The sequence below is a fragment of the Carassius gibelio genome, chromosome A8 (assembly GCF_023724105.1).
Source record: "Carassius gibelio isolate Cgi1373 ecotype wild population from Czech Republic chromosome A8, carGib1.2-hapl.c, whole genome shotgun sequence".
NCBI lineage: Eukaryota > Metazoa > Chordata > Actinopteri > Cypriniformes > Cyprinidae > Carassius > Carassius gibelio.
This window is the reverse complement of record NC_068378.1, coordinates 15,082,149-15,099,634: the sequence shown is the minus strand read 5'-3', so window position 1 is coordinate 15,099,634 and position 17,486 is coordinate 15,082,149. Positions and strand designations below refer to the sequence as shown.

Sequence of the window (17,486 nt, the reverse complement as noted above, 5' to 3'; positions counted from 1 at the left end):
GTCCTCTGTCAGAAATCTTGACCTTCTTGACTGTAAAATCATACATGAATGCCAAGTTGTAATTTTGACACAATCTACAGAACTGATATTCATTTAACACTATTTTAAATTATGAACTAAATGAAGTAGATTTACTGCCTTAGTTTGAGTTTCACGGAAGAGTGTGACATGGATTGTTTGGACCAAAATAAGAGAGAATAAATTATGACAGTTTTTTTTTTTTGAAGACATATTTTCATTTGAATTTTGATTTGAAAATACATGTTATTTGTTCCGTAGATATTGTATTTCGCATCTATAAGGTATAAGTGACATGAGAAAAAAAAATAGAAAAATGCCACAATCAATACAAACCAGAGTTTTACGTCGATTTGTTGCATCCGGGTGGGGCCAACACATTCTTGCTTTCTGATTGATCGGCCTGTTTGTTATGGAAATGTGTTCTAATTGCTGATTGGATGAATGCTGTAAAAGGACGAACGCAATTGGTGGAGGGAAGAACGCGGAAAAGGTGTGACAGGCGTGGAGTTCAGGATGCGGAATTAAAACATCCGCTGTGCTCGAACCGGACTGAATATGGCGAGCACCGAGAGCAAAAGTGGGTCCTCGGAAAACTTTCACACATCCGAACCAAGAGGATCGGACCAGCCCGGCGCGAGATGGGGTCCACAGCATGCAGGTGCTCGAGAGCTTGCGGAGTTATATTCGCCAGGTGAGATTTTATACCGGTTTTTTTACGTTTCCCGTCGGCGCCGGTATCCACCCGCCTCTGCCCACACCGGGGACTGAACGGACTGCCAGCCACTGACAGCCCCGACCAGCACGGTCACGGAGCCGTAACATTCACCCTGTAATCTAGAGCAGTCTTTTGAAAGTATAACGATACATATTCAGTCTGAGGTCTCTGCGGGGGTAAACACGACGCAGTTATTACTGTAGCATGTAAGGAAGGATGGATAGTTATGTTTATGTGGCAACGAGTTTGAAAGCGCTCTCGGCAGATTTGACCAAAATAGGTTATTAATCATGCCTTTCATCTATCTCTTATAGTCCCAAGGGACGCAATTTTGTGCCATAAATAGTTCTGGTACATGCAGCTGTCTCATACTGACATGAGATATGAAAGGCATTTCAAAATATAACATTAAAATGACTTACAAACTAGAAGAAATAGTCTTTTTCTACATGCTGCTGTACTTGAAATAATACTGTTTACTGCATATAGCTGGTTTGTCAAGTGTTTTGTCTGATTTGCAAAGCATGAACATTACAGTCAAAGGGATAGTTCACCCAAAAACAAAAATAAAATCTATAGTTTACTCACCCTCCACTTGTTCCGAACCTGTGTGAGTTTCTTCTTCTTTTGCGCTCAACAGAAGAAAGAAACCCATACAGGTTTGAAACAACTTATTTACTACAATTTTTGGGTGAACCATTCCTTTAATGTAAACAAAACAAGTAAAGTTAATTTTAAAGGCGCATTCAAATTAGCAAACTGTATATTGTTCGTTGTCAATACTACAGTAATATATGAACCACAGCTAACACAGAAGTCACTTTTAAACAAATTAGCTTTCTGTTGGTCAGCGCAGTGAATTTGTGACCAGCTTGAACCCATTGCGAAATATGCATGGGGACATCTCTCATCTACACACAACACATCCAGTCATGTGGATTCCTTTTGAAACCAAAATGTGATGTTTAATGTGACTGCACTATAACAGTATTGTCATACCACACACAAACACACAACACAAAGATAACAAACATCCTCTATGTGAAGCAGCAGCAGTTAGTAAACAAACGTAATGCATCCAAGCCAATAGGAATCAGTATAAAGTCCAAAACTGGCAAAATTGAATACTGTATAAGATACATTTATATGTAAACAAAACTATATGAGAGCACTTATAAGGACATGTCAGGTTGACTCTGTTTTTATCTTAATAGGAATGGCTGATGACACTGTTAAAAGAACAATAATAACAACAAATAATGTATTTTATAGTATTAGCACAACAGGTTCACACAAAACCAATCTGATTTACTGCGGGAGAAGGAACTCCATCAGTACCAGCAGGGAACAGTGGACAAATGATTTCTGTGAACACAAGGACAGAACAGGAGCGGAAACAAAATGTCACAGTGAGATCAGTGTGAGGGTGTGGTAACTGTGACGAGTTTGAGTTTGTTGGAATTGGTGTGGGTGGGGTGTTGCTGTTCAGTATCAAATGAAGCAGGACCGATGTGGGTTTGTGGGTAGAATTAAATTCAGTGCTTCTCTAACTTCACATCAGCGTCCTCTTTTAGTCTTGTCCTGTTTACAGTCACTATGGTGATTCAGGGGTCAGGGTGTTTTCTGACTCTCAGTATTTCGGTATCAGATTAACTCTGAATGAATCAGACACCTTGGAACAAAGATTGTGTCAGCTGTGGTAAATATTGTTCTTTGGTCACTTCAGATATTTTCTGCAAAGTGGTTCTGCACTGAATTGAGGACAAAGGTGAATGTGCCCTCGGCACATAATTGTAGCTGTGAAATGAAACAATGTGACATTGAGAGCATTGTTTTCATATAAGCTCATAGCATGTATCCGTCTCATTCTGTCAAAAACATTTAATCAAATAATAGATGCTTCTATACAGTATGATGATAATGCTAGATTGGAATATTAGCTGCCAGTATAGTTACTCACTTTATGCAGCTGTATTGTTGATTTATATTTAGCCACTTGTTCTCTTGGAGGACCATGGGAGATTTAGTTTTCTATAAGAAAATTGGGTTTATTTGGTTGGTCTGCAGAAGCGTAATGGTTAAGGGTTGAGGTTGCTAACACACTTCAGTAAAGAATTTATAATAAATTATATAATAAACCATTTTTTATTCAAATTTAGTGCATTTCTTTTACTTTTGTACCCTTTTGACGCAAGGCTGCCATTTACAAGGTCTTGACTCTACCTCTTTCTAACAGGAAAAAGATGTCAGGAATGGATCAGTGTGCTTCTTTGCTTTACCCTGATGGCCTTCAACTTCTGTTACCTGGTAACATACTTCCACCTGGGACATACCTGGTACATCCTCCTGGGCATCGGTTGGTACAACAAACAAACCCACATACATCAGTGTTTATTAAGTCATGGTTAGATGCAATAAAGAAGTTACAAAGTACAACTTGGAAATTCTTAAGATTCAGGAATGCTAAAAGCTGCTAGAATATTTCTCTGTGTTACAAGCAACTACCAAAAATGACTTTTTTTATGGGAACTGAAAGACCTTTTGGTTTATAATAGGATTTAAAGATTGATGTAATGCTCAGATTGCTGTTTGTGTGTGTGTGTGTTTGTGTAGTGTCTGGGATCCTGACAGCAGACTTTGCCTCTGGTTTGGTCCACTGGGGTGCTGACACATGGGGTTCAGTGGATCTGCCCATTGTTGGGAAGGTACAGGAGTGAAACTCTTTTACATGTTATTAAGCAGATTAAGAGTAATTTAAGGTAAAAAAAAATAATGTTAGCTTGAAATGGAAGTTGCGATAGTCTTTTCTTCCCTATCATGAGGTATATACAAGTGGAACAGCTTCTGTAATGAGAAAAATGTAGGGTGGGTCATGATTTTAACCTCACCCTTTTCCGGGAGTTTGATTGACAGGAGATCTGACCAATCCCAAGCCAAACAGGAATGTTAGATTAATGTCAGTCAACTATGGTGTATTGACTTCTTTCCGCGGTTGACACAACATAACTCTGATGTTCATTCATGTTTATTTCATGCTATAACAAGTAGTAAAGTGGAAGAGATTATTGGTTCACGTGACAATTTAGGCGATTGCATTCTCATGCCACACATCATCGCACTGGCGAGTGTCTTATCATTACGGTTGGATTCACACACATAATATGTGGACATTAATCTTGAGGAAAAGAAATACAGGGTAGAACAGGATTCTTTAATATCTCATTAGCGCACATAAGGTTACACATTTCACTTTTGCCATAACTTGATTAATAGTCGAACAAGAAATCATGTAATAATATAATTAATATCAGTATGAAGGATATGGCAACTTGGCATCCACTCCTTCACTATAAAGTCTGTCAGCTCAAATTCTCCAGACTGTAAATCTGCCGAAAATCAGGGCAAAAATCATATAGCGGTGTTGGCGCAGTGGATAAGACGCATGCCTTTGGTGTGAGAGACCCGGGTTCGAATCCACTGTGTGCCCTGAGCAAGACACTTAACCTCTAGTTGTTCCAGAGGCGTGCAACCTCTGACATATATAGCAATTGTAAGTCACCTTGGATAAAAGCGTCAGCTAAATGAATAAATGTAAATGTAGTGCATTCCAGGCTTAACCATCCTGTATGGTTTGTTTGTTTGGATACAGCATTATGATTGGTTAGATCGCATGTCAATCAAACTCCTTCAAAATGTTTTATGTCATGATGAGATTAGATGTCATTGAGATGGGGAGGAGAGGTTGATGTTTTTGATTGCAGATTACAAGTGCAAATTAATAAAAAAAAATAGTGCATGCATAAATCATTTATAATAAATTCTACAACACTGTGTAAAAAAAAAATTGAATTGTAATTTTCATTGGTGGGTTAAAGATTTTTGTTTGTGCATTAAACGTCTTCACATAAAAGATATTTTAAAGAAAATATGAATCTCAGAAAAATATTCTCAACTATTAAATTGTACACACATAGTTATTTCTCTTTAAATGAGCTGTTCCTCCATCCCAGGCCTTCATTCGTCCGTTTCGAGAACACCACATCGATCCAACAGCTATAACGCGGCATGATTTCATTGAGACAAATGGTGATAACTGTATGTTGACTATCATCCCTCTGGCTAACATGACCGCAAACTTCTTGATACTCTCACCAGGTAAATTCTCAGATATATTATCTGTCCACCGGAGAGACAAATGATGAACCACATTAACTTCTCATATCGTGCTGTTCTCTTTCTTTGTCTTCAGCTGAGATCTATCGGAACTACCCGTGGTACTGTTACGTCTTTGCTTTAGCCATTTTTGTTACATTGACAAATCAGATTCACAAGTGGTCGCACACATATTTTGGGCTTCCACGCTGGGTGACGTTTCTTCAGACCTGTCACATCATTTTACCACGGAAACACCACAGAGTTCACCATGTTTCACCTCATGAAACCTACTTCTGCATTACCACAGGTACATGCATACACACACACACACAATATGCACGTTTGTGCTCGTATCCTCCTTTTTTCTTGAATGTTACACCCCACAAAATTTTCAGATCCATTACATTTTACAAATGTTTTTGAACATGTATGTTAATCTAGATCTGACATTTTCTTCATTATGGAAACTCAATTATATTTTTATTTTCAATTATATATTTATTGTCAATTTATGTCAATTAAACTGTTATATTTAATTGATCCAGAAGTCTCTGTATGTGCAGGCTGGTTGAACTATCCTCTAGAAAAACTGGGATTCTGGAGAAACCTGGAAGATCTGATCCAGAGCCTGACAGGAGAGAAACCCAGATCAGATGACCTCAGATGGGCCCAGAAATCCAAGTAATCTTCCTCTGCCAGAAGCCCATCTCCCCTACCTCAGACCTGCTTTTAGGAGAACGGTCTTTCTCTAACAACAAGAGGAATGGCGTGATATCAAAGCCCAAATTAGAAAGCTATCAATTTTCCAAAACATTTAAGAGGAAGGGGGTTGACCGAGTCATTGAAAGCAATATCCAACCTGTTCACTCTAAAGATCCAAACATCTAAATCCTGACTGACAACTTAAGAAACACTTTTTAAAGTGCAAAAAAAAAAACAAGCAAATTAAAATGCCAATACTTGAACAAAGTGGGCTCTTTTCTGGACACCTCATCCTCCAACTGCTCAAAGCTTTGCTGATTAGCTTGTTTCTGAGGGACTGGCCTGTGCTCTTGGGTTTGGCCTTTGGGACTGATATCTCTTGCTCTCACCCTTCTCTTGTTTGGGGATAAAGTGCAGTAAACAAATGACTTTTGGCTCTTTGATACAGAGGGCTGAAAAAGTGTCTTCATCTGGTTTGCTTGAGTCTGAACGGACAGAGCAGCATCATATGCAGTCTTACTTCAGCACGCCTTAAAAGACGAATCACAGGAAACCTGCTTTGCTTGGCCTCATCCTTACACCTCTTTCATTTTTTCATAATAAATACTTTCCTTTGAAACACATTTGCACATTCAGCGATCAGCTGTTGGCCAAGTATATTAGAAGTATTTCCACACATAGGTTAATATTTAGGTGTAGGTGTTTCAGTCTGAATAAGCCATGAGATCTACATTGGTGTCCTCACTGCTCAACACTGAGATAACAAAACCCATTAGACACTCAGAAAAGGCCTCATATGTATCCATTTTTATTTTGTGTTAACTTCATCAAGCTTGACCAGCTGACTGACACAAACTAACACTTTCACTCCATGGCTTGAGTTTGGGTTTGCGTACATTTGTTACTTAACAGTTTATTTTTTAACGCTAGCATGTTACATCACACAGCTCGTAGTTCTTATTTAATAATAATATGAGATGCTAAAGGCAATTACAGCATGATGAAAATGACCGAATCGACATCTAGCTGTTTGGTGACTTACAACTGCTTATTTAATGAGCGCTATACACATTTTCTTTTATAAAGCTGCAATGACAACGCATTAGAAAAAAAAAATATTTACTTGAATTTATATTTTAATACAGCACTAGTCAAATTTTTAATTATTAGAAATCTTAGAAGATCTTTGCTTTAAAAAGTGTTGCTTTTCAAGCAGTGTAGTTTAGGCAGTGTTTATCATGTGTGTGTGGTTAACATAGTAACAGTCGTTTTATAAGATTAAAGAACTGGAAGAAGAAATCTAAATATTTTATATCAAATGTTACGTAATTGTGATCGTTTTTGTTGTTGCCATTAATTTTCCTGAATCGGTTGAATTATTTTTCTAGCAGAATAATAACTGTTACACCCCGTTTGATTATCAGTGAAGATATTTTAGATCTTCAGCACTTCAAAACTCAGAAACGGTAAATGTCAACCTAATCAAGTCATAGCTTATAGGTTTTATGCTTGTGTTAATATTCATGCCAAAACCTTGTTAGCGTCAGCAGCAATGTGTCAGTTGTTGTGTTTCATTAGGCCAGTATGGTGATCGAGTACATGTTTAGATAGCTCCGCTCTACAGAAGATCAGAGAATGTGTTTTAGGGTGAAAACTCATTTGTCCAGAATTGTAAAACTGTTACAATGGAGTCAGTCAGAACTGTAAAAAAGCATATATGAGGCATTTTGAGCTGATTCATGTGTTACATCTTATTTTCCTCCTTTTCCGAATTCAGGAAGATTTGTGTAGTGGAATATTGTGTTTTTTTGACTATTCTGATACTAGATGCCAAACTTATTTTTTTGCTCAGCTAATAGATCTATTGTGGTGTGTTCGATCTGTGTTTATTTGAAGAGGACACTCCAGCGGCGATTTCTACTGTACAGGGATCTGGAGCTTGAACCAATTTGATTTAGTAAAATGTTACATTTGTCATTGGACTCCACTTGTATTGTTGGTTTCCATTCAGTTTTTATTATGACATTTTTCTTTGCACAAACAGTGTGGACTATCATATCATATTACATAGCTCTATTTTTTTATTTTATATTTTAATATTCTGATCGTGAAGGACCCCACCAGCTGTAACATTTCGTATCTTATTTCCGATGCAGTCAAGATTCTGTTTTTGTCTGGTTAAGCTTGTTTTGCAGCGCTAATTATCATATAAACCCAGAGAAATGTAGGATTTCACTTAAGAAATGATACTAATTTGGTTTGAAAAGGAGATTGATATTGTGCTAACCAAGTGATTGTATTATCAAACTCGCAAAATCAGAGAGTTAAAAACATTTTTAAGGCTCCTTGCTTTCCATGTACAGTGCAGGAGTATGCGGAACCAATCACATTGTACTTGCACAAAAATATTGAATTTTCCTTTAGATAACATGGCAAAGCCAATCCCATATTGACAGGGCTCATTTAATTGATGACCTTTGAAATTCACACTTGTTACTGAATGTTTGTTCTTACTGATTTATCAGGAGAAGCCTTTAAAACGCCATCTCGACTGATTTTGCAATTCACCTCAAAGTCTCACACTCAGTACATTTTTGTAGGTCAGCTACTTGCTGAAAACTGAAAATAACGCCTTAATGCCTTTTTGTTGTTTTGTGTTTTGAAAAACCTTTGTCATTACATTCATATTTATAATGAAATTAATAAAGAACTGGAAATATGTGTTGCCTGATTTGTGTTTTTTTATTCTGTTCATGTTAATTCTGGAGTGAGCTACTCATCAAACACAGGGCTGGGGAGAGAACAAGTTCAAGGGATTTTAGCAAATATTATACTAGGACATTTCCATCAAACTTTGACTTGACCCTCAAAGCTAAGTGTTTGCATCCAACAACCCACTTATATTTTGGGTAATAATCATTGTAAGGTGATTTATTAGAATGATGCCATTTATTTGGAAAACTGTGAACTCATGTGACGCATTCCTTTTGTTCTTTTTCTTTTACCTTTCACCTTCATTCCAAAGTTCAATCTCTCTCTCTCTCTCTCTCTCTCACTCACACACACACACACATACACACACCTGTTATAATCCTTGTTATGACTTCCCATTGTTACTGAACCAAAAGAGAAATAAATAGAGGTGGTTAACACAAGAACAGACTGCAACACTTCACAGTGATACATGAAACATTGTTATCAGATTACATATTTAGATTTATATACAAATAATAAATATGAATAATTTATAGAAATGGAACCACTTTGTGTAAGATTTTTTTGTGCGAGTTCAATAACAAATCCAATGGCTGTATGTGGGCACTGTTAAGATTTTCAGTATTGAAAAATGAAGGAAAATATCTAAAAATCCTTAAAAAATTATATTAGATTATACACAATTTCCAATTCCTCAAATGTTTTTTAATGGTTTTATTAATGTTTTTAAAATAAGTTTCTTATGCTCACTACCGCTGCATTTATTTGATTCAAATATTTAATGAAACCAGTAATACAGGGAAAATTCAAATAACATTTTATTCCTGTGATGGTGATTTGTGCTCAAGAAACTTTTCTTATCATTTTTAATGCTGAAAACACTTGCTGCTTAATATTTTAATGGAATAGCCTTCTCTCTGTCAGAGATTTTCCAATCTGGATTCACATCATTGACCTTTGAAATCTGATAAAGTGATTTATATTCAGATTCAGAATCATACTTATGCTCTCATGGGTTCTGTCTACACTGACTGATGCCTTTATTTAATGTGTTAATAGTTAGAACAAATCTTAAGCATTTAAGGTCAAAGTACACGCAGCAAAAGAGTTGAGAATATTCTGTTCACAATTAAATTATCATTATACATCTCAGAGGCACAAAGGGCCTACAAGTCAAAAGTTTACTGTTCACCGAACACTGTGGATGGACACTTTACATATGGATGTCAGTGCTATCGTTTGACAAGAGTTTCACAGAAAAACTGGAGCAGCTAAAATGGCTTTTTTTCAGCCTGTCATGTGACCAGAGAGTAATGTACCTTATTAGAGCAGAATGACCTTTATGAGAGAGGCAGACCCACCCACACTCATACGCTGAGGTTAAAAATCACATATCACTTGTGCACATCTTTAGACAGAGTTAAGAAGTTAACCGGTAACAAGGGGACACCGGAGCAGTGAATGACAGTCTTTTCAATGACTTAACTGAGTGTTAGTACCCACTCTCTGTGGAGGAGGAAGAGCGTGTTCAGTCCGGCTCATTGCCTCAGCAGTAATGTGAGTATCAGATATGTTTATTGCTGCTTCAGCGAGGAAGTACATAAATCAATCTTTTGTCTTGAGTTACTGGCGTCCGGTTTTTGCTGAATAATGCTGACTGAATATTCTATTGCTATGTTGGATGTTAGTTATAATGTTACATATGTGCAAATCCTGTTGCCTTTGACTAAAGGCTATTCTTTTTAAATTGTAGTCTTTGATTTTATAGAAACAAGATCACACTTGGATCCACCAAACAGAATAAACAAGAATTACAATTTTATAATTTAAATTTAAAATGTTTACGGATTGTAAAAAAATATTATAAAATGACATACAAACACACAATTATTAAAATATTTTAATAAAGCAGTTTACATTTTATTGTTGTAATGACTGTTTGTGATCTTTTTATTGCTATGTTGCACTTGTACTTTGTATTGTGTGAAACGTTATATAATTTGATTGATTTAATACAATTTATATATAAATTGTCTTGATATGTCACACTATCTATCTATCTATCTATCTATCTATCTATCTAAAATATATTCTAGACCTTGAAGAATTATTTTTCATCTACATATTTATTTTCTGTTTCTCACTGAAGGTAATCTGATGTCTTCACAAAGGCAAGAAGAGAAGACATCAAAACACCATATACAACACCGAAGTGCCACACAGTGGAAAGGAGTTGTCTGACATCAGATATTTCCTCAACTATCCAATCCAACATCTTGTTCAGTATGCCTCTGTACATCCATGCCTTGGCATGTGCTTTCGGTCTGGGCTCCTGGGTGTCCATCAATGGCTTGTGGGTGGAGCTTCCTCTGATCGTCAATGTTCTGCCGGAGGCCTGGGATTTACCCTCGTACCTCACAGTCATCATTCAGTTTGCTAACTTAGGTCCTCTGCTGGTGACCCTGGCACACAAATTCTGTCCCGGGCGACTACGTGAACATCTGGTCATCTATGTGGTCTTGTCAATTGGTGTTGTAGCTTGTGTCCTGCTTGCTGTGTTTTGGAAGAACACCACCGTGATCCTCGGGCAACCGCATAGCACAGCATTTTTCATTCTCACGTTTTTTCTCGCTCTAGTTGACTGCACCTCATCCGTCACCTTCCTGCCGTTCATGATGCAACTTCCAGCCAAATACATCACCACATACTTCATTGGAGAAGGTCTGAGCGGTCTGGTCCCAGGGCTGGTGGCGCTGGCGCAAGGAGTCGGGATGGCGAAATGTGTCAATGTGTCACAAGTGTTGGATAACCTCACTGAGCCCGAACCTTCAACCTTCATCATGGAGACACAGTACCTCCCTCCTAATTTCTCCACTGAGATCTTCTTCTCCTTCTTGGCCATAATGACAGCAATAAGCTTGGGTTCCTTCATCATATTAAACCGCATGCCTCGTACATTTGAACTTTCCACTGAAAATCTCGTCCCGGACTCAGATGCTGTCGCAACAGTCTGCAGGGGTTTGGAAGGCCCTGTGGACCCCAATCCAAAGACAAACAATCCAGAAGAAGAGGAAAAACTGAGAAACGGAGTTCTGCTTCCTAAGTCGCTGCATTCCGGTTATCAGCTAGCATTTATCTATTTAATGGTTCTGTGGGTGAACGGTGCAACAAACGGACTGCTGCCCTCAGTGCAGACGTTCTCCTGCATGCCTTATGGAAATATGGCCTATCACCTGTCAGCTGCTCTCTCAGCGGTAGCCAATCCAGTGGCCTGCATCATTGCCATGTTTTTCCCTAAACGGTATCTCTGATTTAATTACTATCTAATAATCTAACATTTATTTACCATTTTATTACAATTTTGCATTTAATTTGTGTTCTATTAAGTAGATAAACTGTGTTTTATAGATATATTCCAGGTTAAATACAACTATATATGACATCTGAGGCCTGCCGTCAATTGCCATAAAAATTGAATCACTCAGTGTTTCAAAATACAAGCTAGATCATACTATTTTGAAAGTATAAACATAGCTACTTTTAAGAATATATATATGAATACTGTTGGTTAAATACAAAAAATAATGTAAACTCGCCTAATGTAAATGAAACACATTCGAACTGCACTCAGAGTTTCATTTCATTTTTGTTTCAACTGAGGGGCGAGTCTACATTATTTTCTGTATCAATATTTACTTTAAAGCACATTTCAATGGTCATAATTGCCGTTGCATAATTGACTAACAGTGAAAATATAATTCTCTTTCAGTTCATTAGTATTTCTGGGCATCCTGTGTCTGCTGGGCTCTGTTTTTGGAGGCTACAATATGGCCATGGCTGCCATGAGTCCCTGCCCCTTACTCCAAGATACACCTTTAGGGGACGCTATTATAGTGAGTTACTTTTACGTGTAATCAGCCCATTTCTACAATATTCTGTTTAAATGTTTGCTTTGGATGACACTACTCTTGATTATATTCAGCACTCTCAGAAAAACTAAAAAGGAACAAAAGTGGTCACTGGAGCGGTACCTTTTCAAAAGGGACACTTTTGTACCTTTTAGGTACTAATATGTACACTTTAGGAATGTATCTTCAAGGTAACAATCCGGACTCTTTAGGTACAAAGGTGAGCCTTTTGAAAAGATACCACTCCTGTGACAGGTTTTGTAGCTTTTTTTCGGAGAGTAAGAAATAAAACTTAAAAGATTAATGTAAATGGTTCAGAAAAGGTTTTGTTTTTTTCAGGTTACACATAAAACAAATGTAAAACAGTCGTAGCTAATGCAGGGTAAATGAAGGGAACATTATGATCCTTTGTTTTCCATAACTTTAAATATTTGATTCTAATCTGACAAGCACTGACCACCCATTATTCTCTGTTTTTGTGTGTGTTTTGAACTGATTTCAGGTTTTGTCCTGGGTGTTCTTCACCGGTCTGCTGTCCTATGTGAAGGTGATGGTGGGTGTGATTCTGAGGGACCGGAGTCACAGTGCCCTCGTTTGGTGTGGAGCAGCAGTTCAAGCAGGCTCTTTGTTAGGCTCCATCGTTATGTTTCCCCTGATTAACATCTATCACCTCTTCCAATCGGGAGACGTTTGCAACACCGTATGCCCATTATAATAAGGGTCTAATAAGACTAACTGGGGAATGAACTTTTACTCACTGAGCTAATGATGGTGACCTAACGTTTAACGAACATTTGGCACTTCCTTAGATCTGCTTTCATGCTCTTCTCTTTTATTTTCACATTAACTTAACATTTGTGCATTTATTTTTTATTTTTATAATTGTGGATTATTATTTATGATGTTGTGAGTTCCTGATATCTGGAAACATCCACAAGTGGTTTATGGATTACCAGTATATTTCCTTCCAATATTAAAGCAAAATCTGATGGTTAAATCATTCAATAATTTTTCATTGTAAATGCTATTATAGAGTTAAATGAATGTTCTCTGTTGAATGAATGTTCAAGTGAAGCACTATCAGTTCTGTGGTGTGTTGTCAGTTACCACAGATAATAATTTTGGCTCGCCTCTCAATCTGTATCTCAATCAGTCTACAGACTTGTGTGGGTGTATTGTTCTCTTTGTAAACAGTCGTCTTCTGTTCCTTGCTTATATTATGTGAAAGCTTCATGGTTTAATGGCTTTGTATGGTCATTATAGGAGTTTTTTGATAAAACGTGTCAAACATTTTTTTTTACTTTTTTTTTTTACTTGAAAGGCTTGTTGCCATACTTTCAACACTTTTTTTTTTTTTTTTACATGTATTATAATGCATTCTTGCTCCATAGACTACTACTGTAAATGCATTGCTGTACACGATATGTTTGTTTTATTGAGGCGAGAGATTTTTGTGATAATCAGAACATGTCAGTCATGACACTCTGTCATCACTAGATGGGGCTGATTTGCTGCATATTTTATGATGACAGAAAGCCTGGGGTTTTAGGGGGAACTACTGCAGTATGGTGTTACTGACAGCATCTCCAAAACTTCAATTTAAAATGAATAAATACATAAATAAATCAAGCCATGTGCTGGTGATGTTGTGTTTGACACCAAAGCTCTGAAGCTTCACACATTTTATATTACAATATTGAATCAGAGCTCCATTCATTTGGCCAAAAGCATGTGATCTATGACATTGAAAGAGTTGGTTTTCCACACTGTTTGGTAAGTGCTTTTCATTATTTTGACCACCAGATGGCTACAACATTCACAATGTTAAAAACTTTTGAGTTATCAATCTTTTTACTACAGCTGAGAGAAAAGAAGCAACTTGCAGAGACGTAACCTTGGATTCAATGTCTTGCTCAAGGGTACAAATTGTGATGGTGATTTCAATAAATCCCCAGTTCTTTTGCTGCACATTCTGGAATCAATCTGGCAACACTTGATCTAACAGCTTAGGTTTTGAATCCTTAGACTTCCTCCACCCACATACATTCTTGAGTCAACCGACTGCTATCAATAAGGAGAAATACACAAAGCATTGTGTATTAGAGAATTAGACAACCTCTAATCTCGCCTCTTACATGTTCACTGCAAACAAGTATTTTATTTTTGTCTTGTTTTTCTAGTACAAATATCTAAACATTCTTAAATCAAGATTCATTTACAAAATGAGAAGCAAAATGACATAAGCTATGAAGTTATCTTGTGAAAAATGTTGAGAAAAAGATCTTTCAATGGGGAAAAAATAAACAATGCAAAGGAGAAACAAGATTTTTTTTTCTTACCCTTGGCAGATCTTTTTCTTAATTTTGACAATTTTGTTTCATTTTTCAGAAAAAAATACCTAATATTATTTTTTGTCATTTTATTTCTCAAGTAAATGTAACTTGATTTAAGAATGTTTATGTGTGCTGAAAATAATTTTTTTCACTGTTTGAGTATTTTGGCTAATTTAGTCAAGCTTTCAAATGCCACAATTTGTGCGGTGCTATTTATGCCAACCTGAAACCACTTTTGCCATTGACAATTTTAATACTTAACGTCCTCACAGAGACAAAGTACAAAATTCAACAATGCAAATCACCCCAAGATTACACACGCACTATGAGAAATCGACCAAAACCTGACTTTTGGCTGTGGTAGGTTATAGTCAAATCTCACACTCTGCCGGAGTCCCAAACCTGTGATCAGACTGCCAGAAATGGTTAACTAATGAAGAGAAACAAAAAATGAGCAGTATAACACTCGTCTTGAGGGATTCAAAAGACAGACAAAGAAAGAGACATGGAAAGTAAACGAGTGAGTGGTGTCAGCTGCTGACCCTGATTCTTGGGCACTCGGGAATGCTTGACTGATCCTAACGGGGCGTAAAAAGCCTAAATTACCCCTACGCAAAGCCTAAGGGTCAGAGATCAGGAGATCATGCAGATGCCTCCTCCTCACTGTAGTCAGCACCCTGATTTCCACAAAGAAACATCTGAGGATCATATGGGTGACAGCCTAAATACTGTTTAATATATATATATATATATATATATATATATATAGAGAGAGAGAGAGAGAGAGAGAGAGAGAGAGTATAAAATCTGTGAATCTTTGAATTTCTAAAAAAATAATAATAAGAAGAATAAATTCTTGATTGTTTTTGATCTAGGTTATGTGCATATGAAGGAAAACCACTGATTCATACTGTTCAAACACTCACTGTGAGTCACTTTATGAGCTGAAGACGATCATAAACCACTTTCTGTGCTGGTTTATCCACTTAAGGGCCCAATTGTTCAGCTGTAATATATGGGGTAGAAATAGCCGAGTACCAGGATAATTAGCTCAATTTCTTGGATCTATGTCTTTCTGTCTCTCTCTCTCTGTCCCTTTGTGCTACTATGGTATTGACATGCAAAGTGTTTGCTGAGGAGAGTGTATAATTCTCTGGCTGAGTGTCAGATGGTCTTTCACTCTCCCAGCTGGTCCAAGAGCGCAAAGCCACCTGGTTTCCTTCTTTTTGGTCACGTGAGACCTGCAGAGGGTTGAGGGCTCTTTAAAAATCACTGCTGCGAGTTCCATCTGCTCTGGACCGAACTTCAACAACATCAACATGCCCTTAAGTCTCTTAGCCCATTAGGAGAGACTCTGCTCGTGTCTAAACAAAAAAGTGCCACGCTGATGTGCTCCAGCTCAGTGAACGAGAGAACATGGATTGGAAGTAATTCACTTTATAGTGGCAGTAAACAGTGGTAGTGGGTTTGCTATTGGTAGTTTAATGATCTGCTTCAGGATTTACATTTTACTTTAAATACTAAGTGAAGTGCAAACATTAATTGTACTCAAATGTTGCTGTCTCTCACAGAGAGAGCATTTATTTGATAAGAAAATACAGTAAGAACAGTTAAATAACTAATTTCTATTTTAATATATTTAGGGCCCGAGCACCGAGGTGCGAGGACCCTCTTGTATCTGCTTTGTTTTTAGGGCCCGAGCACCGAGGTGCGAGGACCCTCTTGTATCTGCTTTGTTTTTTATTAGGGCCCGAGCACCGATGGTGTGAGGACCCTCTTGGAATTGCTCCGTTTATTATTATTATTATTATTATTATTATTATTATTATTCTTCTTCTCCAAAATGAATCGCATTTTTGAGGGCCTAAACATGCTCGAAAAGTCATGAAACTTTGCACACACCTCAGAACTGGCGAAAATTTACGTCTGATATGGGTTTCAGAAGTGGGTGTGGCAAAATGGCTCAACAGCGCCACCTATAAACGTTCAACGGTGTGCGCCTCGAGCTACGTTTCATGTACATGTATGAAAATCGGTATACACATGTAACTCTCCAATACCTACAAAAAAGTCTCTTGGAGCAAAATCCAAAACCCAACAGGAAGTCGGTTATTACTAATATTATGAGCAAATTTTGTGTCATTTTTGTCATTTCCATGCGTTGTATTTTAACGAACTCCTCCTAGAGATTCATTCAGATCAACACCAAATTTGGTATGCCTAATCTGAAGGCCTTTGCGATGTTAAATTGCGAAGCTTTTGAGTTTTCGTTAATGGGCGTGTCCGTGGCGGCCTGGCGAATTTCGATGATTCGCCATGAAACAGGAAGTTGCTATAACTCAGACATACAATGACCAATATGCCCCATACTTCACATGTTTGATGAGTCTCCTAACATGAACAGATTGACATGCCCATATTCAGTTATAGTCATAGCGCCACCTATTGGCAACAGGAAGTGACATATTTTACACTGCGATGAACTACTCCTAGAAATTTTATGACATCAATTTTTTTTTGTGGTCAGTCTAATCTAAAGGCCTGTGCGATGTTAAATTGTGAAGATCTTGAGTTTTCGTAAAAAGGCGTGTCCATGGCGCCGTCACGAAGTTCGATGTCTCGCCATGGGAATAAAAGTTGTTATAACTCAGGCATAAAATGTCTGATCTTCCCCAAACTTCACATGTGTGATAAGAGTCCTGGCCTGAACACATCTGAAGGCCAAAATTCCATCAGTTGTGGCAAAATGGCTCGATAGCGCCACCTATACACTTTCAACAGAGTGCGCCTCGAGCTATGTTTCACGTACATGTACAAAAAACGGTATACACATGTAACACACCAATACCTACAAAAAAGTCTCTTGGTACGAAATCCGTATTCCAACAGGAAGTCGGTTATTTTGAATTTTCTCTGCAAAATTGGCGTTGTTTTTGC

At 37.5% G+C, this 17,486-nt stretch overlaps 2 protein-coding genes across 2 annotated transcripts; both read left to right on the top strand.

Annotated features, from left to right (window-relative positions):
* Window positions 1–505: 505 nt before the first annotated feature.
* On the top strand, window positions 506–8,314 carry LOC128018559 (plasmanylethanolamine desaturase). Its single transcript, XM_052604140.1, has 6 exons — window positions 506–712; window positions 2,973–3,092; window positions 3,350–3,441; window positions 4,747–4,891; window positions 4,986–5,198; window positions 5,455–8,314. The coding sequence occupies exons 1-6, from the start codon at window positions 577–579 to the stop codon at window positions 5,574–5,576; spliced, it is 828 nt and encodes a 275-aa protein (XP_052460100.1). The 5' UTR covers window positions 506–576; the 3' UTR covers window positions 5,577–8,314.
* Window positions 8,315–9,604: 1,290 nt separating this feature from the next.
* LOC128018557 (solute carrier family 52, riboflavin transporter, member 3-A) lies at window positions 9,605–13,845 on the top strand. The gene is made up of 4 exons (XM_052604137.1): window positions 9,605–9,865; window positions 10,458–11,609; window positions 12,078–12,201; window positions 12,719–13,845. Exons 2-4 carry the CDS (start codon window positions 10,594–10,596, stop codon window positions 12,929–12,931), a joined length of 1,353 nt encoding a protein of 450 aa, XP_052460097.1. The 5' UTR covers window positions 9,605–9,865; window positions 10,458–10,593; the 3' UTR covers window positions 12,932–13,845.
* Window positions 13,846–17,486: the final 3,641 nt, after the last annotated feature.